The sequence below is a fragment of the Megachile rotundata genome, chromosome 5, assembly GCF_050947335.1.
Source record: "Megachile rotundata isolate GNS110a chromosome 5, iyMegRotu1, whole genome shotgun sequence".
NCBI classification, from domain to species: domain Eukaryota; kingdom Metazoa; phylum Arthropoda; class Insecta; order Hymenoptera; family Megachilidae; genus Megachile; species Megachile rotundata.
This window is the reverse complement of record NC_134987.1, coordinates 17,941,353-17,966,937: the sequence shown is the minus strand read 5'-3', so window position 1 is coordinate 17,966,937 and position 25,585 is coordinate 17,941,353. Positions and strand designations below refer to the sequence as shown.

At 39.5% G+C, this 25,585-nt stretch overlaps 1 protein-coding gene across 10 annotated transcripts in view; it reads right to left on the bottom strand.

Annotated features, from left to right (window-relative positions):
• Positions 1 to 25,585, bottom strand: part of gro (TLE family member transcriptional corepressor groucho) — a 94,374-nt gene that overhangs the window by 56,966 nt on the left and 11,823 nt on the right. For 8 of the 10 annotated variants that reach the window (XM_076531758.1, XM_076531764.1, XM_012285364.2 and 5 more), the window contains exons 3-4: positions 11,437 to 11,543; positions 8,343 to 8,418 (exon numbers count right to left, since the gene is read on the bottom strand). In XM_076531758.1, coding sequence (XP_076387873.1) covers positions 8,343 to 8,418; positions 11,437 to 11,543 — 183 coding nt within the window. The remainder of the gene's footprint in view (positions 1 to 8,342; positions 8,419 to 11,436; positions 11,544 to 25,585) is intronic. The other 2 variants (XM_076531761.1, XM_076531763.1) reach the window with 1 other exon arrangement.

Here is a 25,585-nt window from a genome sequence, read left to right as displayed (position 1 = left end):
AAATATAATTTATTCCCGATCAAACAGAGAAATCGAGGATCGAGATCGTATCTCGATAAAATTAACCCGACTTCTAGATTGCTCGTGCATGCCCGTCCGTATAAATCGATTTTTATGAAAGATAGGATGGTATATCGCGAAAAAGAAGGCACCGATGAAGAAATTGAACGTAAATTGTGCGTTATCGACAGATCCTGATGGGAATTAATTCGACTCGGCGATGTAATAAAATAGCTTCTTGGCCGCATCGTGGAACCGTTATATTGGTTCGTTCGAAAGTCCGAAACACGAAGAAAAGAGTTCGCCGGGCCAAGTCGATAATCGGATGAAGAGAAACTCTCGGTGTGGCAGTAGGGGTCGTATCGATCTCATCTCCGCAGTCTTTCCTTTTCTATTTTCACGTGGTTCGGAACCCAATAATAGGGGTTGTACCGATAATTTCACCCCCTCCGGTTATTCGATATGGATCTTTTAGTAGCGAGCCTTTGCTAGGGTGACTGAGCCGCCTACTCTCTTTTCCCAGTCTCCCCTTTCTATCTTTTTCACGTTTCTCTACCCTATATATCCTACTTTTTCCTGGCTCATTGCCTCTTGCTTTGTTCCATCTTGTCGCTCCCGTTTCTCCTTTCTCTTTTTCTTTCCCTTCCTTTTCTTCTACGATCCTTCGTTCGAATGTTTTCACAGGTGCCCGCTCCTCGTACAATTAATAGATAATTAATCGGTCGGGCTTGATTGCGGCCACGAGAATTACGAAGGCGAGACGTTTTCTTTAACGGTGGTACGATAAAAAGTACACTGTGTCAGAAAAGTATCTATAATATTACTACAGGCTGATTCTCATCTGGCGTGAAAAATTAAAACGTATGCAATTTTATACTTGTACTTCCTCAAAAATTTACCGCAACTTTTTTGTACATCTTATGATTAATGAGTCACGAATAAAAAAAGACAAACCTACTATTGTAACAGAGCTATTCATTTTGTTGTACTAAACCAAAGGTACAAATATAATCTGAACCTGCATAAAAAATTAAAACGTATGCAATTTTATACTTGTACAACCTCCTCAAAAATTTATCACAACTTTTTTGTGCATCTTATTATTATGATTAATGAGTCAGGAATAAAAAAAGACAACCTACTGTTGTAACAGAGGTACTCATTTTGTTGTACTAAACCAAAGGTACAATTTTGAAAATCAAAATTAATATAATAACAAAGTGTCAAGTAAAGGTACATTGTCACACTTTAAAAATTATTACACTAAAGAGAGTCCACTTTTGATGCACATTTATTCGCGCATTCCGACAATGAATTTTTTATATTTTTTTTTTTGTGTATTCACTTCGCCTTTGAATTGCATTATGACAATGAAGGCATTAATCGGTGAAACAGGATCGCGAGAATGTGTCTCGTGAAAGGGAGACGTTATCTCTAACGAAACGATAAAAAGAGGAAGTTGGGGGAAAAGGAAGCAGGGTGAAGGAAAAAGAAAACACGTTCGAGGAAAAATTTATTTGCTCTCGCGGTTAATTCTTGTCCTCCGCGTCGAGTCTATGGGATCGTAAAACGGCTAGAAGGGATGCGCGTCGACGTAAGTGAAATCGATAGCAGCGTAAAAGCAGAAGTCACAAAGTCGAGGGCAACAGTTACGAGGTTGGCAACGTTAAGAAAATTGAATAGCAAACTGTAACGCGTGATGAAAGAATGAATGAAAGAAAAAAAGAATGAGAAAATAATAGAAACGGAAGAAAAAGAAAGATCAGAGAACGTATCGCGGAGGGGTGAAGAAGAGAAACGATAAATTCGTGAAAACAGTTAACCCCAGGAACGTCGGTGCGCCGTTATGAAACTTCGTAAACGTTGGTGAAAAGAGGAGGGAGAGAGCGAGGAAAAGAGAAAATAGAGAGAAACAGTAAACTGCACGGGTAGAAAGTTCAAAGGCGGAAATAAAATCTGTAAAAAGAAGCAGACGGCGAAAACGTAAACGAGAAAAACAAGAAGTAATCAAGAAACATGCCCGAAGGATGTGGGTTATGTTTAATTTGTTGTGTTGGAAAACGAAATGGAGATAAAGAGAGACGAAGGAGAAAGAGGGTGTGTGTCCGTGTGCGTCGATATATACGCGTGTACGCGAATAATCGGGAAAGCTATGTTTTCAAAGGGTGAAAAACCCACCGCATCGGCTACTTTCCATAAAAATATTTTTCACGTCTTTGCAAACAGAACTTCGCTCCATCGATATACGAACGGTACCGTACTCGCTTTCATGCTAAAAATGAAATTAATTTCCTATCGATTGAACAACTTTTTCTAAAGCGTATAAAATAAAAATGAAGAGGAACGTCGAATAAATCCAAGCACACGCTGCCAGATACTTTTCAGCGAATTAATTTAACGGCGCTCTATCGTTTCGCGATAAAAACGGAATAACCCCGAGGAAAGGTTAGTGGCACGATAAAAATAGATCGAACTTCGATGATACCCCCGTGGGTGGACACAGAATTGTTTCTAGGAATAGAACAAAAAGCTGCTTTTTCGAAGATATAATTGTTCGATCAAACTTTACTCTAAAGTTAGTTCATTTTCAAATTTCAAAATATTATCAGTACTCTTCTTTTAGTTCTTTCTATTATAGTAGACGCTTATTATATGACATACTTTAGTGATTAATTGCCACGTATTGCATGGTTGCGCGTTGTGTATCAACTAGTTAGATCGCTATTCGTGCTACTTATGAATTATATCGTCACACGTTATATTTATCAAGCACTATATTTCTCACCCTTTTCCTTCATGCGTTGGATTTCTCACGCATTATATTTTCCTTGCGCTGGTTATATATCTCGCGGGTTGAATTTCACACGCACTATACTTGCTGCGTGTTATATTGTCTTCGTGTTGTATCACCACGCGTGGTATTTGCTACGCACTGAATTACTACGCATTGCATTTCTAACACGCAGTGCTGTCACGCGTTGTATTGGCACGCGCTGTATTGTCCCACGCTGTATCGGCACGTGCTGTATTGGCACGCGTTATATTACCACGCGTGTTACATTCCCGCGCTGCATATCTCAGACGTTGAATTTCACACGCGCTACATTTGCCACGCGTTATATTATTCGCGTGTTGTATCACCACGCATCGTATTTGCTACGCATCGTATTTGCTACGCATTGAATTACTACGCATTGCATTTCTAACACGCAGTGCTCTCACGCGTTGTATTGACACGCGCTACATTGTCCCATGTTGTATCACCACGCGTGGTATTTGCTACGCGCTGAATTACTACGCATTGCATTTCTAACATGCAGTGCTGTCACGCGTTGTATTGACACGCGCTGTATCGGCACGCACTGTATTGGCACGCGTTATATTACCACGCGTGTTATATTCCCGCGCTGTATATCTCAGGCGTTGAATTTCACACGCACTATATTTGCTACGCGTTATATTATCCACGTGTTGTATTACCACGCGTGGTATTTGCTACGCGTTGAGTTACTACGCATTGCACTTCTAACACGCAGTGCTGTCATGCGTTGTATTGGCACGCTCTTTATTGTCCCACGCTGTATCGGCACGCGCGGTATTGGCACGCGTTATATTGCAACACGCTGCATTTGTCACGCATCTGTTCTACACGTTGTACCACACGTTAAATTGCGATCAATCGTCTCGTTATATTGTCACCGATTAGATCCTCTCGCATCGCATTACCGCGTATCAAATTGCAACACAGCCATACTACTTCACCCTCAATATATTGCCAATTCTGCAATCTTCCGTTTCCACAAACCCCTAGAACAGCTATTACCTCGAAATCGTGACGTCAATAAAGTATATAACCATTTGCATAATGAAACGATCACGACGTTAATTACAAAAATCTCCTACACTTGATTCAAGCATCTTGAGACTATTTTGAAAAGTTCGGCAAGTATCGGCAATTTACGCGGTGTCGTAACCATCGTCATTTAACGAAAATATCCGCGAACGTAACGAGTCGTCGGCTTTCGAAGAGGGTCGTATCGGATAAGGACGTGTCGCGAGGCGATGATCCGTGGTACGAGGTTCACAAAAGGAGGGAAGAACACGAGAGAGGCAGGCGGTACAACGAAGGAAAGGAAAAGAAAAAGGAAAAAAAAAAGAAATTGAAGCGGCGCTCGGATTTACGCGGCACGTTACCCTAATGAAAATCGCGGAGGATGAATTGTAGGAGGGGGCAGAAAGGTGGCTGGTTGAAATACACAGGGGTGGAATTAGAATATCAGAGACACGTTCGCGCACTCTGTACATACGGTTACACCAACACTCGTTTCGTTCTCAGACTTTACGTATACAGGGTGTCCCACGCTACTGGGACAACTTATTGTCCGAAACTTTCATCTAAATCGTTTCCACTTTACTGGGGTAAAGTGTCGCACTAAATTAAACGGTGTGATGCGGGATATTAAGTTCATTCGTAGATGGATGTAATACATTAGTAAAATAGGTACAATTGTACATTCTTGCCTACAATTTTAAATTCGCTGATCGATGCAATTTTTCATTGCGATAAAAATATATTGTATAACAAAATCATTTTGAAACTGTTCAAAATCACTTGGTAGCTTTTTAGGAAATTCTTGAATAAAAGCGGATTTTTATGCAGACATATTCGTATAATGCAGATGGTCCATCAAAATTCATTGCAGCATTAACAAACGGTTTTGTATAATTTATATAATAAACGAAAAGGTCTATTACATTATAATTAAAATCAGGTATGTCCATTCACGAGAATAAACGTAAACGAAGTACGTAAAAATTATAATCGTGTTAAAATGGCTGGTAAAATTGAAAATGATATTATATCTAGCGCACGAGATCTCCACATAAATTTAGTAGGTGTTTGCGCACTTGTATTTTCGTGTACATGTCCGGATCGCGTGGGACACCCTGTATAATACTTGTCGGTAGTTGACAAACCCTCGACATCAATTTCTCTCTCTGTCTCTAATTCTCCCCCTTCTCTTTCCCCTTCCCCTTTTCCCTTTGCTGCCCTTCTCACCGACCCTTCCTCTTGCAATTCTCCGTCTCTGTCCCTCACCCGACCATCCACCCTTCTCGCTTTCTCTCTTTCTCGCCCTCTCTCTTCGTTTACTTTGGAGATATCGATTACCGGCTCAACTCCCAACCCCCATCAACCCCTCTGTCACCTCCGACCCGCCCCCTCCCGCGCTACCTCATCCCTCTTATCCGCCACCCACCGACACCCCCCACACCCCCCCGACCACTCGGCCCAGCTTGCTGCTTGGTTGCTTGCACGGTGTCACATCGGTGTAGCAGTGTACAGAGATGGTACAGTTCGCGACAATTACGATCAAACGTATAGTTAACACACTATCGGTCGACGATGTTTCACGCAGACTGTTGTCTACAGCGCGCGGAGCAATTCCGAGTTTTGAACATGCTCCTCGATTTTCAACCTTCCAACGACTTCACTTTCAAAATCAATCTGTTTATCGGGTTGGCGCGTATCAACTGTCCTGTACTTTCATTATTAACCCTTCCTTGAAACTGTTGCACACATGCTAGGAAACTTTCGAACGCGTGTGAACAAATTCTTCGGAATTCTAGCTTTTATTCTTTATTCATTTTATTCAGGTTTATTTGTTCCTTTCGTGTTTATTAATTTTGAACCTTTGTAAAATATTTCAGATACGAGGTACTTCTATAGACATGAACAAATTCATCACTTAGAATGGAGAAGGTTTGACAATTTTAGAAGTAGTCAAATTTTGTGTATACTCGGATTTGACGACTTCGATGAACCTCAATTTGTATTAATTTAATTATAAATATAAAGAGAGTTACAATTTTTGAAACAATATCGACGATATAAATTGTAGCTATTTTTTATCAGAATCGCGTGTAAATATGCCTGTGCTCATATAGTGCGACGAATTCTGATTGCTCACGTTACGTAAATAAACCGACCGGAAAAGGGTTAAATTTCGCAAACAAACACCGAGGGATTCGAAAAAAAAAAAAAATGAAAATCGTGTCGTCAAATTGTTTCGTAAACTTCCGAATGGCGTCGACCATTTTTCCCTTGTTTACCCTCTTTAACCCCCCACGAAAATGACTGTATTATCGCTAGACGTTAAAAAAAGACATCAAGTTTATGAACGATCGCGACGCGTGTAACGTTTGCAGACGGTACGTTTAAAATAATAGGAGTCTCCCCCATCGGAGATTTTCGTCTTTTTTTTTTTAAGGGGTGAAAATAAATCCAGGACCGAGCAGGGTTGTTGACCCTACGTTTTCATATACCCAGAACAGTTTACAGAACCTGCATAACCAGCTACGGTTAGAGCACGTTCTCAAATATCGGTGAATTTATACACGGAAATAAAACAGACGACCTGATTTCTTTTTCTTCCCCTATTTCCGAGTACGCGTGAGGGCTTCGGGGATTCTGGAGACCATCGAAAGACGCGAAAATTGTTTTCGGAAAGAAACTTTGAGGAAATATGTGTCGATTTATTTATTTTAATTGGTACAAAAGAACTTTTTCTACTTTCTATACTTTGCTTTTGTAGAATAGTACAATTTTTGTCAATTTTGAACTCGTTTGAATGGTAAAAACTTTATACTTGTGAAGAAGTATCTTCCCATTTTCTGATACTTCACTGTGAGCTGAATTTATTTATGCAATTCGAAAAAGATTAACCTATATCAATTTCCTCCTTATTACAGTATATTCCATTTTCAATTTACTAGCAAATGAATCGTTAATGATCGAAACTTTATTAATTAATTCCCAGTCAATGGTACCAAAGTCTGTTAATAAATTCGCAGCCGATAAACTGTTACACAATCTTTCGTTCCAAATACGTGGATCTAAATTTATTTCTGCAGTGTTCAATTCAACAGGAATTTGTCAAAACACTTCTGAAATAAACAGCTACAAATTATTCAACAAAACGCATGCACAATTTCTACGACTGACAATACATAAAAATGTTCGAAAATCTATACATAAAAATGTTCAAAAGACAAAAACATGGAGGAACGAAATTCCTGCGGAATTTTTATTATCGCGTTAATAAATATTTAATAAAGAAACGGAAAATGAAATGGACTCCCGTGGCAAATACTTCGGTCTACGTTAATGCTGCACTTTAATATAGGTAAGTCCAAGTTAAGCTCCTTACCAATGGCGATACGATTAGTACGGTTGGTTGAGCTAATTGCCTTCGCGCTGATGGGAACTGAATCGAAGAGCCGGCAATATGAAGCGAGAACAATATCGATCGTTTTTCTCCATTGCCGAGCGACAGCGAGGGTTGCGACAAAGATTACCGAGTTCAATAACGGCCCTGTAACCTCGTTGCTTATAAAACCCGACTCCTTCACTACGATTACCCTTGTCTATCGATAATTTGAACAATAGGCCCGCGTGCCACGAGAGGGAGAGTTTCGTTCAATGAAATTTCTCTGATTTCGATGGTAAATAGTTAACAGGTTGATTGCCGCGGGGCATGGCTCAAAAATAGGAAGGGTAGAAATTTTTTAAGCCTTTGATTACCATTGTGAAAATTTATTGCGAAACTCGGTGTGAGATTATGGGTTCTTAACACTAAAACTACCAAACAAAGTGATGGCTCCACAAGATTTTAGGTAGACATTTTTTTAAAGAGCGTCCCTTAAACTCAGAGTTGATTTTGATGATAAAGAATGAATATGTTTCGTTTATTTTTTTTAACTTCATTTTTAATGAAATACATATATGGTAGGTTTAGTGTTAAACTTTTCATCCTCGTGTGTTAGATATAAAAATAAATGTTTTGATAAATAGAGAAGTGTAACATGAATTACAGAATAGTCAAATAGTATTATAATTGAACGTGTAGAACAACAGAGAACAATCAGAAAATTACCTCTCCACATTGTTAACAGTTCTACGGTCCCCGTTGCAAATTGAATTCAGTCAAAATAAGAGTATACGTTACGTGAATAATGGAACGGTAAAATAACAGTACAGTACATCTAATGGTAAATAAAATACACACCTAATGGAATAAATAAAATACACACCTAATGGTATAAATAAAATACACACCTAATGTAATAAATAAAATACCTAATGAAATAAATAAAATACACACCTAATGAAATAAATAAAATACACAACCAATGTAATAAATAAAATACACAACTAATAAATAAAATAGTAAATCAGCAAAATAATAGTAAAGCAGTAAAATAACAGAAGTTAAAGCAAAGAGTCCACACCGGTAGGCAAGCATTCGACCAGACATACTAAAAAATACGTGAAACGAACTTACAAAGTGCCTTACCATAACGTAATGCCTCTGCATCTCGGTCTTCTCACTGGCCAGCTTCTCGCATTCGATCTTCAGTCTGAAAAGTGAAAAGCGATTGAGGACAGAACGAGCCAGACGTGCGTTAAAGTGGAAATGGCGAACGCTTCGTGTACGATCGTCGTACGGTTGTCAGATGTGTACGTGTGAACGCGTACGTGTGTAAAGGACACACGCTAACACGGAGGGCAAGACCGGTACCTTTCCCTTTGGGATTTGCGGCAACATCTTGAATTCGAGGAGGAATAGCGCGAGATGTGTCCCCGGAAAGTAAGATCGAGTTCTCCGGCGAAAAAGCCGAAGGAATAAGAAGAAATGAGATTATGGTGGCGTTAGCGGTTGCGGTAGACGACACGACCGTAGGAAACGTAAGGAAAAAAAAGGAAGATAGAACTTGGTCATGAATAAAGAACGACATTGTACGGGTGCATTTTGGTAACTACGATCGTTCCGCCGGGTTATCCGTCTTGGAAAATTGTTTCGAAAGTATTATGGAAAATAAAGCTGTACTCGAAATCGTTGCACGTCACGCGCTCAACTTTGCCGAGATTTAAAGTTCTGCCGTAATTGTATGCGGTGTACGATCTTGTAATTCTGTTAAAATGGCTTATTTAACTTTTCAGGATTTTGGGAAAAACCGCTCGTAATGACGCGTTATTTAATTAGGATTTTAAGAAATTATGAGTTAATTTGATTACTTCTTTCTTGAGCAACTGGGATCTTTTTGGAATTATTCTTGGTACTTATATACTTGGTTATTAGGATCACTTTCTAAGCTAAGTTCTTTAGCTTTACTTATTGTGTCGAAACTCTATGATGTAGATCCTATATCAAACATCACAACAATAACTTATGGAAATTTGGGAATTTAAGAATGTTGAAAAATAGAGGAATTTAAAAATTCAAAAGCTGAGCATCTAAAAATTTGTTCACTAAGAAATATAGAAATCTAGAAATCTAATGTAGAAATTTGAGAATCTGAGAATTTAAATTTTGTAAGAATATAAAGATTCAATTAGTAAAAGTATAAAAAGTTTTGAAAGAGGGAAGGAGAGAAAAAAGGAGTGGAAACAGGTTAATTCCCAATTTGTAAATAAGAGGGAAATGAATGAAAGGAAACTGGTTTACGAGTGCATAAAAGGAGCCGCCAAAGGCCGCGCGAATGTTAAAAGGAATTCGTAGTTAAACAACACAAAACAGATGTGACTATCGTGGTAACACTTGGTCACATAGATGGTGGAGCGCAGCATTTAACAACGAAGCGCAAATTTAACCGTCCATCCGACGGTCGAAACGGTATCGCAAGTGCGCCGTGCAAGATAATTAATGATACGTAAACGCAGACATTTGTACACACGTTCCTATTACATAGCGTTCGCTGGAAAGTGAACGCTGTTCCAATAACGTTAACTATTATATAGCATCACCTGCATCTGGATACTACTTGGCGGTACGGCAATTAATTACCGTGCCGAACGGTAATTAATTACCATAAATCATCGACGTTCTTAATCCGTCGTTTCTTTATTCTCTTCCGGTTATTTTCTATGCTTTGCTCTTGCGTTCCCATGGTAGATTTGCAAATTTGTAAATTTTTTGATCTTCACATTTCTGTGTTAGCAAGGTTCAGAATTTTCTAATTTTTATGGCACTAAATTTTGGGATTTTCAAATATTAAGTTTGTTGATTTCCACGCTACCAAATTTAAGAATTTTCAAATACTAAATTTGCCAATTTTCACTTTGACGAGTTTCGGAATTTTCAAGTCCCAAATCTTCCAATTTTCATGCTATCGAATTTCGGAATTTTCACATCCCAAATCTCCCAATTTCCACGCTATGAATTTCGGTATTTTCAAATTCCAAATCTGCCAATTTCCACTGTGCCAAATTTCAGAATTTTCAAATTCCAAATGTGCCAATTTCTACGCTACCAAATTTCGGAATTTTCAAATCCCAAATCTGCCAATTTCTACGCTACCAAATTTCGGAATTTTCAAATCCCAAACCTGTCAATTTCCACGCTACCAAATTTCGGAATTTTCAAATTCCAAATCTGCCAATTTCCACGCTATCAAATTTCGAAATTTTCAAGTTCCAAATTTGCTAATTCCCACGCTAGCAAATTTCGAAATTTTCAAGTTCCAAATTTGCTAATTCCCACGCTAGCAAATTTCGAAATTTTCTAATCCTAAATCGACCAATTTCCACGCTACCAAATTTCGAAATTTTCAAATCCCAAATCTGCTAATTTCCACGCTACCCAATTTCAAAATTTCCGAATCCCAAATTTCTGTCCTCAAATTCCCAAATTTTCTCATCCCCAAACTCTGAAATTTCTAAATTTCTAAATCCCTTAATTCCCAAATTCTGCAACCCCACATCCCCAACTCACATCTCCAAATCTCTAAATTCTTAAATTCCTAAAATCTACATATTTTAAAACCGAATCGTAGTTTCTTTCCATCCAAATTCCAAAATTCCTCAAATCTATAATACATAGTTTAAAACCGAACAGTTTCTTTCCATCGCCATTTTCCCTAAGGAAATCTACGATGCGGTAACCGCATGAAATCGAATCGCAAAACTGAAACCGTGCATAAAATGTACCCCGCGTACGTATAGAAACGCGTGTATAAATAATAGCGCGTGAAAATATGAAGAATCCCTAGAAGTTAAACGAGATCTCGTGAAATAGTCGGATCAGTGTGTGCGTCGTTGAAAATCGTTCGATCCCGTCGCGGGAGACGCTTTGGCAGAAAGGAGAGGGTGTCTAGCAAACAATTGGCAAGTTTTTCTCTTTCTCTCCGTCTGTCTGTTCGGGTTAAGAAGTGTTGGATGCAACAGCGTCAACAGGACACTGCAACAAGCTCAAAACACAAGAAAACGGGAACGGAAGAAAGCCGACGAGGACGGGGTAAGCATCGGCGCGTCAATAATCGTGGATCTTGGAGAAACGCGAGCGCGAAACGGAAGGGATGAAACGGGAAGGAAGAGAAAGAAAAACAAAGAGCGAGCGAGACGATCGTCGAAGAGTAAAAGAAAGGAGAAAGACTCACGAGTGGTTCTGTTGCTGGATGAAATTGAATTCCTCTTTGATCCTCTCGCAAGTGTCAGCCACCGTGAATTTCAACGCTCCCGCAGCCCCGCCGCTTCCTCCGCCGCCCTGCAAGCAAAAAGATACAAGAAAAAATCGAAAAGAAACATAAGAGCGGGGAATTCGATTAGCATACACGACAAAGCAGCCCGCGACAAAGAACGAAAAACAGATCAACCGGAACGGGGGAACAGATAACGGTTTCTTTTTAGATCTTGATCAACGTCGCTGCGCATTTCACCTGATAATTAACGATCACCTTCTTTCTCGATACTTTTGCACGCTTCGTAAATTTCTTAAAACTTTGGGCCAGAGTTGAGAAAAACTGGTGATATTCTTTAGAGTACACTGTTTCCATGCTACTCGTTTAACCCCTTGACGTGCCATTTATTTATGAGGTGCGTCAGTCAAGACTAACCATTCAGGACTATAACATTAAAACGAACAAAGAAAATTAAAATGTTCTAAGTATTTTATATTCAGGGATCCTTGACAACGCAAATTATAGTTGGATCTAAAATTCGAGTCGAAGAGTATTCAAAATTTGAGTAAGGTTTATCGCATTTGAGTTGTGAATGCGTCACGAGTCAGACTCGTTAAAGCACGGCAAGGGGTTAAAATGAACCACATTCGAATGATCAATATTTTATGTTCTCTGTGCTGATTAATTAATGAAACGATGTACGAGGGGCTTCGGAGGATTATATTCGATAATCAGTCTTTAACTAATAAATACCTAATAGCAAACTCTTGAAATTGACTACATTTTGAAACTTGATAACTAGTTGAAAATAGAAGATATATTTTAAACAAAATTTCAAGGTACCTTGCGAAAGATCGAGAGTTTCAAGGTCCTCAAAAGCTCCGAGTTCTGGTTTCAAATGACATTCGAACTGATTCGAGGTGGTCACTGGCCCATCGCTAATCGCGTTATCTATCTGCATACTAATGTCTCAAGCTCCAATGGTTCGTATCATTGACCGTAATGAAAGATTTACATTGATCGGAAAGATTTGAGAATTAAAGAACATGAAAATTTGTCGAAACTGCTTCGAAGCGATTCTTTTCGTTTCCGAATTATTTGATCGGCTGCGTATAATCCCCAAGGTATCGATATTAACTGATATTGAGAGGGAATATTCATAGTCGAAACGTTTCCATCGCGACGGTAAACTGACGGTTAACAAGCTTTCCAGCGAATCGCACAATTCGTCCAGACGATACGACAACTGCCGCGAATCTATTTACCGGAACATGTGGTTAAAAAAAGGGAAACTCGTTAAAGAGAGGCGGATAAAACGCGTAGAAAGCTCGTTACATTGGAAATCGTGTACAGAAAATCAAGGTTCGTTCTCGGTGGGCCTTAAGTCGTCGAGACCGCGAATAAATCTTAACAAATCCGAATTTAAAGGGAAAGCACGGATAGGTATGTACGAGCTGGTTCGTTTCAGGAACGGCTGTAAATCGTAACGAGGTTAAAGTCGAAGATGACAAGCAAGCAGCATCAAATGGCCTTCGACCGCGTAAGGCGCACGCAAACATAGAAATCGTAGCCGAGAAACGCGAGCAGAGGGCATCCAGGTATAAAAGACGAGCGGGCTCCGTGGGATGAGAGGGAGAACCGAGGCCTGAAGAGGCAAGGATGAAGGGCCATGAAGGCGTCCTTAATGAGACCCATTCCACCAGGTAGCACGAGGTCTGTGTCTACGGGTTCTTCAGCCGCGTACACCGACACACCGCTCTACCCGCTTGAAATTACGGAGAAAAGGATCGGGCTTTCCGATGACAGTAATGATTACGTTACACACACTCACGAGTCTCTCTATGTTCGTGTAGTTGCGGCCATATCAAATCGAATTTCGTGTGTACACTCGAAACGCGTTAGCAGGCGATATTAACCCTTCGGTCACCTACCCTCTAAGCACTCTTCTTTGATTCTTAAGGATTTTTGACAGTTTCAATATTTGTGCTTTAGAATTTCGGATCCTCGGACACTTTGGAATGTATCTACTGGGAAACCTGAGGGTCTAGGTATTAGAGGACTAGACAGGTGTCTACGGATTACACCTGGAGAACTTGGAGGTAGATTTAAAAATATAGAAACCTGGGTATATAGAAATTTGAGGGAAAGGTATTTAGAGGTGTAGGCACCTGGAAATGTGTGGACGTTGGTATTTAAGGGTAGAGGTATCCAGAGACTTGGAAACTTGTGGGTATAAGTATTTAGGGATGTGGGATGATGATATAGAAATTTGGGAGTACTGCAGAGGTACCTGCAAATCTAGAAATTTAACTGTCTAGATATCTGTAAATTTCACGGCACAAAAAGTCGTGAACGTAGAAGTCTAGGAACGTAGAAGAGTACTGATATTGAAGAATCCGAATCTGAGGTCTTCAGTACATAAAGACTATGAAATCTAAGAATATCGTCCTTCTAAGAAAAGTCCTAGGAAGGCTTGATGACTTATCCTTCACGACTTGAGAAATAAACCCTTTGGCTACGATACTAACTTAAAGGAATCCTACTCCGTAAATATAATTAGTGTTAAATATGCAATCACAAGCGATGAAAATCGCATCAAAAGCGTGAAAAGAAGACAAAACGTAATGAAACGCGTCGAAAAGGTGTATAAAGCGAGAGATAGAAAGGCTAGAATTTCCGGTGTTTCAAAACAGATCATTAATCCGATAGGATGATTTAGCGGTCGTCATTGAACGTCGATATTCGACGCGTACAAAACGATGGAGAAATTTCGTAGCGAAATGACAAAATCTCTCTCGGCAAAGAGAGATATCCTCTCGTGGCGTTAAATGGTCAATGACTGTCCGCCGGCTGGAAAATTCCAGTTTTTCGGCGCACGGTAGTCTCGTGTAGAATGATTTGGCCACTTGTTGAATTCGAAACGGGGAGTGGATGTCGGTGGTAAAATGGTTTGGGAACAGGCTGGGGAAGAGAACGACGACGCCGGTGGGCCTCACTTGTTGCAATCATCAAACGGAACAGTCATCGAACAGGTTGTTGTTCCGATGGTTTAACTCTGAGCGGCGTACACATATCCGTTATACGATACGGCCAACGACAATTCGTTTTCAATGAAAATCCTCGCGCGATCCGACCCACGTCCGATTTCGCGTTAATTCGAGATACTGTTGAAAAATTTACTTCTATGCCGTTTCCATTTTGCGATACTTGATCTATTCGCTCATTTTATTCATTCGATCTACCCAGAAAGTTAGACGACTTTTTAAAAATTTATTCAAAGTTGTATTCGGACAGGTATTCCCATTCTGTCTCTAATATCTCTATTTGTCCCAACTTCAATATGAATCCCAAGCTTTCTATATTTTCAACCTTAATGTTTATAAGATCCGACGGTTCAAAGATATAAATACGCAGACGTGACAGGTGGTAAATCCTTGTTTCGTAGAAATGCTTTTATTTTAAGCCCCGAACTTCACCAGACGAGAATGACGAAGTTGCAGGTTTTAAGGTCTAATTGCGGCGATGCTGCAAGTATATCGGGACTAATTTGCCGATCTTACACGGAGTACCATCTATGACATTTAATCATCCTAATATCCGTATGACGCAAACGAAGATTTATAAATACTTGAACGGGATCTTATACGGCGAGAGGTCCAAATTTAGAGTCCAGAAGTCGATCCGAGCACCGTTTATTTTGCGTATCGTCAAAATTGCCCGTTTATCCCAGATTTTTGAGGTTCTAAATAGCGATTGCTTCGCGGTTTCGTGCATCAAATGCAAAAATAGCGTGCATCGCATTTAAATTTCATGGTACCTTGTTTGGATTGAATTATTACTTTATGAGTGCATTCGAAGCCAAAATGCTTGATATAGTTTGAAATGATTTACAATTCAGATATATTCCAAGATCATCAGACACAATTGCGATGCTTCGATCATAATTATCCCTATCGTGAATTCGCAATAGTACAGTTTACATAGCCGTAGCATAATATTGGTCGTATCTCGGGACATCGACGTACCTGTCTGAGTTTCTTTTTTTTTAATTACTTCCCTTTTTCGACGATCCTTTGACGAGTCAATCGGATTTCGCTGTTCGAGCTTAACGAATCACACATCGAATCGAACGGTACCGGTGTGCACGCAAGATGAAGCACAGCCACGCGTCAATGCTTCATTCTGATCAAAAGGGGACGAATCGAACGGTAAAAATCAATTTTTCAATAATTTCCTTTGGCCCCGCCCCCGTCCATAAGCCGTCCAATCATCCGTGCCTCCGTCGCTGTGTCAAAACTGTTATTAACGAGCGAAGACAAAAGTCTTCCGCTCTTTCGGCGCGCCTCGACAAGAGAGCACGCTTTTGCTTCGTCTCTGTGTACCCGTGGCTCTTTGTATTCATTGTCTGGCCGAATCCCCTTTCACACCAGCCAAATCAATGAAGGAGGAGCACGCGTGAGCGCTGCCTCCTCGCGCGTGTGTGTATCCGTGTGAGTGTGTGTGTACGCGGCCGAGTGTGTGGACACCAGGGATCGTATCGAAAAACCGGCTGGTTCACTTTGTTGCCAGGAGATAATGGCCGTGCGAATCGTAAATAAGGTAATAGGTCTTCGGAGGGCCGAGGATAGACCAAAGATCGGATGACGTAAGCGAGAAGCCCCTTAAGGGCGCGTCCACAACTTCCAAGAAAATGACCGTGGACTCCAACGTGGCTGCGATGCGCTCGTAAACTCCATTATTCTTCCTTGTATTCTAACTGCTGATACATTCTGCGTTACTAATATCATACATTCTACACGGTTCAAACATACTGACTCGCACTCGTAATTGTACTCATTGCAACGTTGTACGCAATTTTATCCAAATTGAATTTTGCCTAAAATTGATGTAACCAAACTTGATGTACAATCTTACTATTTAACTAAACCTACCGGCATATAATGTACACTTTAAAATTAAAAATGAAGTTAAAGAATAAATATACAAATGAAACATAAATTATCACACACATTTATTCTTTATTTTGATGAAAATCAATGCTGATTTCATGAAACGAACTTTATCAAAATACCTTTTAATAAGATACTTGTGAAGCGGTCATTTGACCGGTTTGGTAGTTTTAGTGTTAAATCGAACTTATTCAAACTTACTCAAGTTTAATTACATCCGAAGTCGATTACTTTCTTATGCATCCTGAAAAATCTTAAGTCATCGACCAGCGTGGAAGAAATTGTATTAATATTTGATCGTCTACGACGCAAAGAATGTATTACCCGATTGAATTATTGAAAGCAACAGCTCTGACGGGAGCTTAAATATTTATTCGACCAAGCATTTCCTACGGAGTCTTTCATTTTTCCCATTGTTTCAATCTTATTCGAGCGAATTCCTTATTTCGTATCGAAAGGTGTCTAATTGGATGAGCCGACGCTATTGGGAATTATTCAAATCATGCTCCGAGGCTGTTGAAAGTCAGACCTACGAAGCCGATGCAGCCGCACTTGAATAAACATCGATGCATCGATATGCAGTGAACACTGACGAATAAACGCGCAACTTCTTTTTTCTTCTTGCTGCACACACACAGACGCAGCGACGCATCCTGCACAAATAACAGGCCGGGCGATTTGGAAGGCGTGCACGTCTTTGAATTACACACCCATGTTCATTAATAAAACGATCAATAAAAGAAAGCTGTATGGAAGTGGCCGGTTATCGCGGAACACGATAAAAGGTACGATAGCGATTGAGAAGAGGAACAATAATTTTCTGAATCACACCTTCTTGTATTTGCTTGGCAATAAAAAAACCGCGACTCGAGTTAAACATACAAACTGTGAAAAAAAAACGCTCGTAAAAGACCGCAATTAATTACTGTGATCGTATACGACTGTTGGATGCATGTATGCAAATCGTACAAAGTGAATGATGTAATTATGCGAAAAAAGAGGGACTAACCGTGTTCGTTCAATGATATGCAAATATAATTAAATGATCAGACTGTGGAAACATACATATTTATTACGAAGTGATTGATACTCATATTCTTCGATATAACGCGGAGCAATAACTCCTAAATGGTTCAACAGAATAATATCCCAAAAAGTAAGAAGTCGCAGGTAAGATCTCATTGTAGAAAAAAGAAAAGGTTTCATTACGATAAAACACATTTTATACTGTCTGTCGGAGAAGCGTGTTGAAGGGAAACGTATGCTCAATCAATGTCGAGACATAAAATGTGCTAACAAATACCGACACGCTTTGTAAGGGGAACCTAGACTGAATTTAGAGGGTGGATGAGTAGGGGGGAGACGGCTCGTTGAAGAAGACCAAGTGAAAGGCAGAGAGGGAGAGCACGTGGTGAAATTCCTACCGTTCAGAGGTGCACAGTCAGAATATGCGAACCTCCTTCGCCATACCAAGCAACTGATAAAAGAGACAACCTATTTTATACCATTTTACGTGTGCGAACGCCTTGAATCGCATAGTAATAACAGAAGAGGTCTCCCTTACCGCTCCGCTCCAAACTATTACGTTATTGCGTAAGGAATTCAAAATATAACTTTGACATTATATAATAAAATGAAAATGTCAATCATAAAATTGTTTAAAGTTTTACCGAATTTTATTGGGACTAAACACTGTTCTAACGTGTTATTGTGCATATCATTAAAATGTTGAATCACGAATAGAATTTTAGCATATATATTTTCCTCGTCATTTTACTCGAAATTACGCGAAGCTTACCAGTCAGTCTATCAGAGCCAACAGTGTCACATGTAACGCGCCAATAATTTTCGATGCACAGCGTGAGATCTATTGGCAGAGGCGAAATGACTGACATATTACTAGTGCAGCTATTGATTAAACGGGACCTGTAACATCACCGTAGGGAGGTCTGTTAAACGACTTACATAACGAGCAAATTACAATCAAACTTCACAATGAAATCGATATCGCATAATCGATGAACCGAACAGTCGGGCTGGATAAAAAATAAACGCTATGAAAAGACGGAATACGACAAGTTAACATTGTTAGCATCGTTATACGTTGAATAATTACATTCATAATGAAAAAAAAAAACAGAATATACGTTCCACAAAACCGGTGTTATTAACGCGATAGACAAACTTAAGTCGCGGTACAATTACATCATTTACGCAAAATAGCAAGAGTTAAACAATGGAACGATTGTGTCTGAATAATTGTAATTACAACGTAGCTTATTACGCACTGTTGATTTCAGAACCAGCGATAAAACATTTATAATACGAAAGCGTATGTTGTATCGTGCATTCCTAAATATTTGGACCTAGACCTCCAAATCCTTTAATCGCTAGATCAAGATACTCGAGGAGTATTAGAGTACTGCTTCTTGTAATCCCTGAACCATGGTATTCCTAAATTTCTGCGTCTCTAGGTTCTTTCGACTGGATTCCTATTTTCGCTATTCTTTAGGTCTCTATGTTTATAAATTTGTACGTTCTTAGATACCTACGTCTTCAGAAGTGGGTCTTCAGATTACTATATTCTTAAGTTTCCACATGTGTGGATTCTTACATTTTTAGATCTCTAAATGTCTAGACCTCTAGATTCTTAGATCTCTGGCCTGTAGATGTCTACTCGTCTAAGTCCTTACATAGTTAGACTGTTAAATTTTGTAGTCCCTGCAATTTATTTGTGAACCCCCAATCTCTGTATTGCTACCTGTAGGTAGTATATCTACATCCAAAAATATTATTCAGATACACAAGATCATTATCTTGTGTAGGTTCTTCAAGATTATAAAACTTAATGATGGGAAGTCTATTTCAGTTAATTACCGGAGTAACATATCGAACCTTTTCCATAATCAAGCGATCGACTTTTTCCTCTAGAAAGTATGCATGCGATCGCCTTCGATCGGTTTTGTCAGAATTTCTTGCGAGGCGGTGATGTATGGCGGATAGGAAAGAGGAGAGCAGAGAGCGAACACAAGCCAGGTTCTCATTCACGCGCGTAACCTCACGTCCATGTCGCAATGGCGGATTGACGGCAACGTTACCGCTCGGGTCGCACATGTACACACAAGCGATTGCTCGTGTGCGGCTCGTGTACGAGAGACGAGCATTACGGAGCTCGTCTTGTATATCGGTATGATTATTATAGGTTAGACGTTTCATGGCGATGCGCACAATGCAGCCCGGAGTAGAGAGGACCGACGGAATATAACCTCGGTTCCCGCAGACCCCAGGTCGACGTGATCCAACGACACAGAGGCGCACACGGTGTTGTTCTTAATGGGGTTGTGTGCGGCTGCACGCGCGCCTGCACACGATCGCACACCTCCGTTTCTGTGTACGAGTAGCATCGTTGCCCGAGCACAATGCTAGCTCACCCCTGGGTGTTGCTAGTTCCCCTTAACCTACGCGCGACTGAAACAAGATTTATCGTCTGTGGAAACGTGCTTGTCGATACTACGACAACAACTCACGAAAAATACGGGCTCAACTTGCTACCTACGATCGATTAAAATGCGTCCGATTAACCTCCCGGGTATCAACTTTTAATTCGATCAACTTAAAGCCCCTGGATGTCCTTGCCTTTCCTCCTACGACCTACTGATTCTCTAACAAACTTCGATCACTTTCTCAAAATCGCTACTATAGTCTCCAAGTTCGAGGGTATTAGTCAAGATATAATCATTCAAGTCAATCATTGATAGGGGATAGATATGTGGATAGATGTAATAGTGAATTGTTGCATAGGCAATGTTCTTTTGTTTACTCCATTTCGATATAGAATTGCACTCCAGCACTCTGATAGTGATTAATCTATACTAAAATTAATCTACTCCTAAAATTTTGGTTACATTGACTCAAAATTTACGAACTCAAACCATGTCAGTACTCACTGCACACTCGTCACAATATCCCTATCAAATTCTTTTAATCAGACTCAGAATCGATTTCATGAAACAATCAGCAAAAAAAAATAACTCCGAGTAATAACAAAAGATGAAGAGACACAGAGACAATTAGCAGGCTCGAAAGATGTTGAATGTTAACCGCTGTGGAATGCAATTACGCGTTCAACAGCGAGATCAAGGGATTCTTCAAGTAGCCATCTGGCGGATATGTCAAAAAGCTTATTGTATCACGAGTGGTTTCGATCGTCCACGTGGACGATATCGAAGTAAATGCCTTCGTCACGCGAGGGATGAAACGTTTATCGTCTACAAGAATGACGGGCATTCTTTTTCTATTTCAACCTTGCCCCTACCTATACTATGGAAGTATCTTTACACGGACCCGTAGCAAACATGTAGCTACTATCGATCTTTTCGTCCGTTCTACGCGCCTCTATTTTCGGGTTGTAATCGTTCTACCCGGACGAGAAAAGCATCAGCTGTTCCTTTCGCACACCCTTCCTATAAATATAAACCGATCTCATAAATTTAACTCTAAAACGATCTTTATGAGGTCTACGTCTTGTATTGTCTCGCGTTACATCGCCGGGTGTTGTGTAGTCAAGCGTTAATATTGCTATGCGTTGATATTGTCATGTGGTGGATTGCCATGCGTTGTATCGCCAAGCATTACTATCGCTACGCGTGAAATCGCCTCGTGTTGTATCGCCAAGCATTACTATCGCTACGCGTGAAATCGCCTCGCGTTGTATCGCCAAGCGTTACTGTCGCTACGCGTTAAATCGCAATGCGTTAATATTGCCGCGTGGTAGATTGCCATGTGTTGCATTGGCTAGCATTACTATTGCTACGCATGAAATCGCCTCGCGTTGTATCTCCTCGCGTTGTATCGCCACGCGTTACTGTCGCTACGCGTTAAATCGCAACGCGTTAATATTACTATGCGTTAATATTGCCGCGTGGTAGATTGCCATGCGTTGCATTGGCAAGCATTACTATCGCTACGCGTGAAATCGCCTCGCGTTGTATCGCCAAGCGTTACTGTCGCTACGCGTTAAATCGCAATGCATTAATATTGCCGCGTGGTAGATTGCCATGCGTTGCATTGGCAAGCATTACTATCGCTACGCGTGAAATCGCCTCGCGTTGTATCGCCAAGCGTTACTGTCGCTACGCGTTAAATCGCAACGCGTGGATATCACTCTGCGTTAATATTGCCACGTGGTAGATTGCCATGCATTGTATCCGCAAGAGTCACTATCGCTATGCGTTATATCGCCTCGCGTTGTATCGCCAAGCGTTACTGTCGCCGCACGTTAAATCGCAACGCGTTGATATCACTCTGCGTTAATATTGCAACGCGTTAAATTAAAACGCGTTACTATCTCTGCGAGTTAATATCCCTACGCGTTAATACCTCCACGCGCTAATACCCCCACGGTGATATCGCCACGCATTAAATCGCCATCTAATACTCCTAGGCAATATATTTCAATAATACAATTTTTCCCTCGAGTCGAACCCTAACTACTCATAAGTACCCCAGACATAACCACATTTTAACCAACAATAAAATTGCAAAAAGTAACAAAAAACGATCATATGACGATTGAAAAATTTGTTCCAAAAAAGATTGTTTTCTCGTTCACGATGTACGAGTTCGAATAATGATCATAGCACTATGTCCCTCTGTCCACGTCCGCTCTTTAAAAGAAACGAAAAGAACTCTAACACCCTGAGATACGGTCTTTTGATCGATATGCATCATTCGCTGCACGACAATCATGCGGATGACACTGACAGCCATTCTACGAGCGCACATATGAATATATACATATGTATACACGTATGTGTGTAGATATATTTCTGACCATGCCCTTCTGTGCTTTAACGAGGATAGCCGAGGGTCGAACCTCGTTCGACATGTAAATGTAAATGTTGGACAAGAACCAACCAGAGATTCTCAACGTTCTTGATACAAGAACTCGAGGTTGTTACGAGATCGACGTGTCCGTTGAGAATCACTGACGAGGACACTCGCTGACTCCCTGGTGTGGCAAGAGTGTTGCGACATTCTCGACACAGTTGGCAGTGGTGATCAATCTTACTCGATCATGCTACGTTCTTCGATCATGCGTACGTTGACGAACATTCGAGTACACTCGGCTGCAACACTTCCTTCTGATAAGGACACCAAAGTTCACAGTTTTCTGACTCACAAATTCTTGCAATATTCCGGTTCTCAATTTTTACTATTTTTTCTAAATTTTCATATTTATAGATTTATAGACATTCCTCTAAATTCCTACAAACTTAAATTGCAAGAAAGTATGCCTACGTCTCTACGTTCTTCAGACATAAAATCCATGAGTAACTAGGTTCCTAAATTCCTAAGTTCTTGAATTACAAAGTCATTAAATGATTAGATCCTTAAACACCTACATTGTACACATCATTAACAGATGATAATCATTTCATCGTTGCAGTAGAATGCAGAATAGTTTTGTCGTTATAAAACGTGATAAAACTGAAGGTGCCAGTAAGTAGAACGGCGGAACAGCAACGAAGAAGCGTATAATAAATTTAGCGTGAGGATCGTGAAGCAACATGAGAACCACTCTTTGGGATTTCAGTGGGTGGCGTTGGTCCCCTCATCAAATGCTTGTCATACCGTTCTTACCCTCAAACTCCGGAGCCTAACGGATCCCAGCAGTCGGGTAAATCCCGGAGCCGCACCCCCGTGTACACAACGAGAAAGAGCACACGATGTGTGTATATGAGAAGAGGCGGGCAACCACCCCAATGGACCCGTCGTCGATGGCTTAAAGCCTGTAGGCCTGTGATATACCTCGGGGCTAAGAATTATGTCGCTAAAACCCACCAATTACGGGGGCTGCAACCCGAAAAACGGCTTTCTTCCCACCCACTTTTATATACAACGGCGTCGTTTTTCAATCGACGGCCAATCGAACCCCACGTTATTCTAAGTAAATACGTTTAAGCACGTGACAACCGTCTAATTCGGCAGATCGTGTTTAACCCTAAGCGTGCGATTTCGCAGCCTGACGATCATTGATCTTATTTTAAACGTTATCTGATGTGACTTATTGGGTTCCTTACAATGTTCTTACATTCTTACATTTTTATATTAATACATTCTTTTATTTTTTTATAATAATTTTCTTTAAATTCTTGTTCAAAATTTTTATGTAGGATATTTGCAAGAGGCAAGAAGAGGCAAGACTTTTCTAGTTTTTGGAACTGAACTGATGTAATCAATTTACTCTAAAATATGAAGCTTGCAATATACTTTTTGATTTAACCAATCACAGCCGCATTTCTTTCAGTATCTTGCGGGGACTCATGTAGGTCGAACGGCACTTCATTCCTCTGCAAATCTCTTTTTACACTTCCATTTCGAAAATGACGGATTTCCAGGTTAAAAGAAGCGGGATAGAAATTTTACTTTTTAGCAGATGTTACGACATTTCTCAATTGTGTTCATTATTATATTCCAATATTATGATTCAGAAAATACAACCCCTCTTGTATAACAATTTAAAATGCTTTATAGGTAAATGATAATAATTGATGCTTGTCTTATATACAATACATATTTTAATTTTATTAAAAGGATAAAAATAATGAAAACACTAAATGATCAAGAGTAACACTTACATTTGTACGATCAAATAAAATCGTTTCAGAAACTGTAATATATAATTGTTCGATTATAGATAAATGATAATGATGCTTGTCTTATATACAATGCATAATTTAATTTTATTAGAAGGATAAAAATAATGAAAACACTAAATGGTCCTAATAAATGGTCAAGAGTAACACTTACAATTGCATGATCGAATAAAATCGTTTTAGAAACTAAATATATAATTGTTCAATTATAAACAAATAATAATTTATGCTTGCCTTATATACAATGCATATTTTAATTTTATTAAAAGGATAAAAATAATGAAAACACTAAATGGTCAAGAGTAACACTTACATTTGTACGATCAAATAAAATCTTTTCAGAAACTGTAATATATAATTGTTCAATTATAGATAAATGATAATGATGCTTGCCTTATATACAATGCATATTTTAATTTTATTAAAAAGATAAAAATAATGAAGACACTAAATGGTTCTAATAAATGGCCATAACATTTAGACGATCGAATAAAATCGTCTCCTGATGGAAATTATAGTTCGGTAAAGCGTTTACGGGGGACAACGATAGGGTAATAAAAGACGAGGAGAAATCCCTTGGTCGTAGTCTATCATTCATGTATGAAAAGGACCATTCGTCTGATTATGATTTCACGAAACGTCGTCGTGTACCGTATCTACCTACGAGCGATGGATTAATCAGCGGAACCATGCGGTTTCTTGCTTCCCTTGCGATTAATTAATCCCCGCGATTAATCACTCTAAGCGCTTTTCATCGACCAACAGATCGTTTTTATTCGTATTTTCGTGCGTTGGATACACGGATCGTCCTGTTTCAATTTATCTGCGATTGTCTCGACAATTTAAAAGATGACACCTAATTATAAAATAAATATGAAAATGATTTTAATCTTCCTCTGTGCGGAAAACACTTCGAAAGAATTAAAGTGTAATAAATTATTATTCGCGATGAAATATTCTCATCGAACGGAAATCAAAAATATGAAAAATTTACTTGACAGCTTATTAAATACAATTTCATGTAAACCTTTTTCGTTTCAATTATGATCATCGATATATCAATATGTTTCGACGGGAACAAACGATAATACCCGTCTTATTATTCGTAACGATATTATCGTAAATAATGGGAGAGCAAAAATTATTACGAGAAATTCATGGAAACGCCTGTTAATTGCTATTAACATCGCAAACAGCGCTTTTGTTGTCGTTCAAACGTCGAACCTTGAAAAAACAATGAAACTTTTCTTCGTCGGAAAATAATGTTTCCAATATCGAACGGACCAAGCAAATTTTATTTATAATTCCTCTATTTACGCGTTAAACAAAGATACGAAACGTGCAAATACATGATTTTCTACGGACTCGTACAAAAATACCAAATTACCGAATACGCTTCGGCGAAATTATCGAAAACGTTGTTTAATATCTCTCTCGGTGTTTCTGTTTGCGTTTGTTTTCATTCCACTGTAAATTAAATGCATATTTTATTCCGTCATAATTGCATAAACATTCTCCATT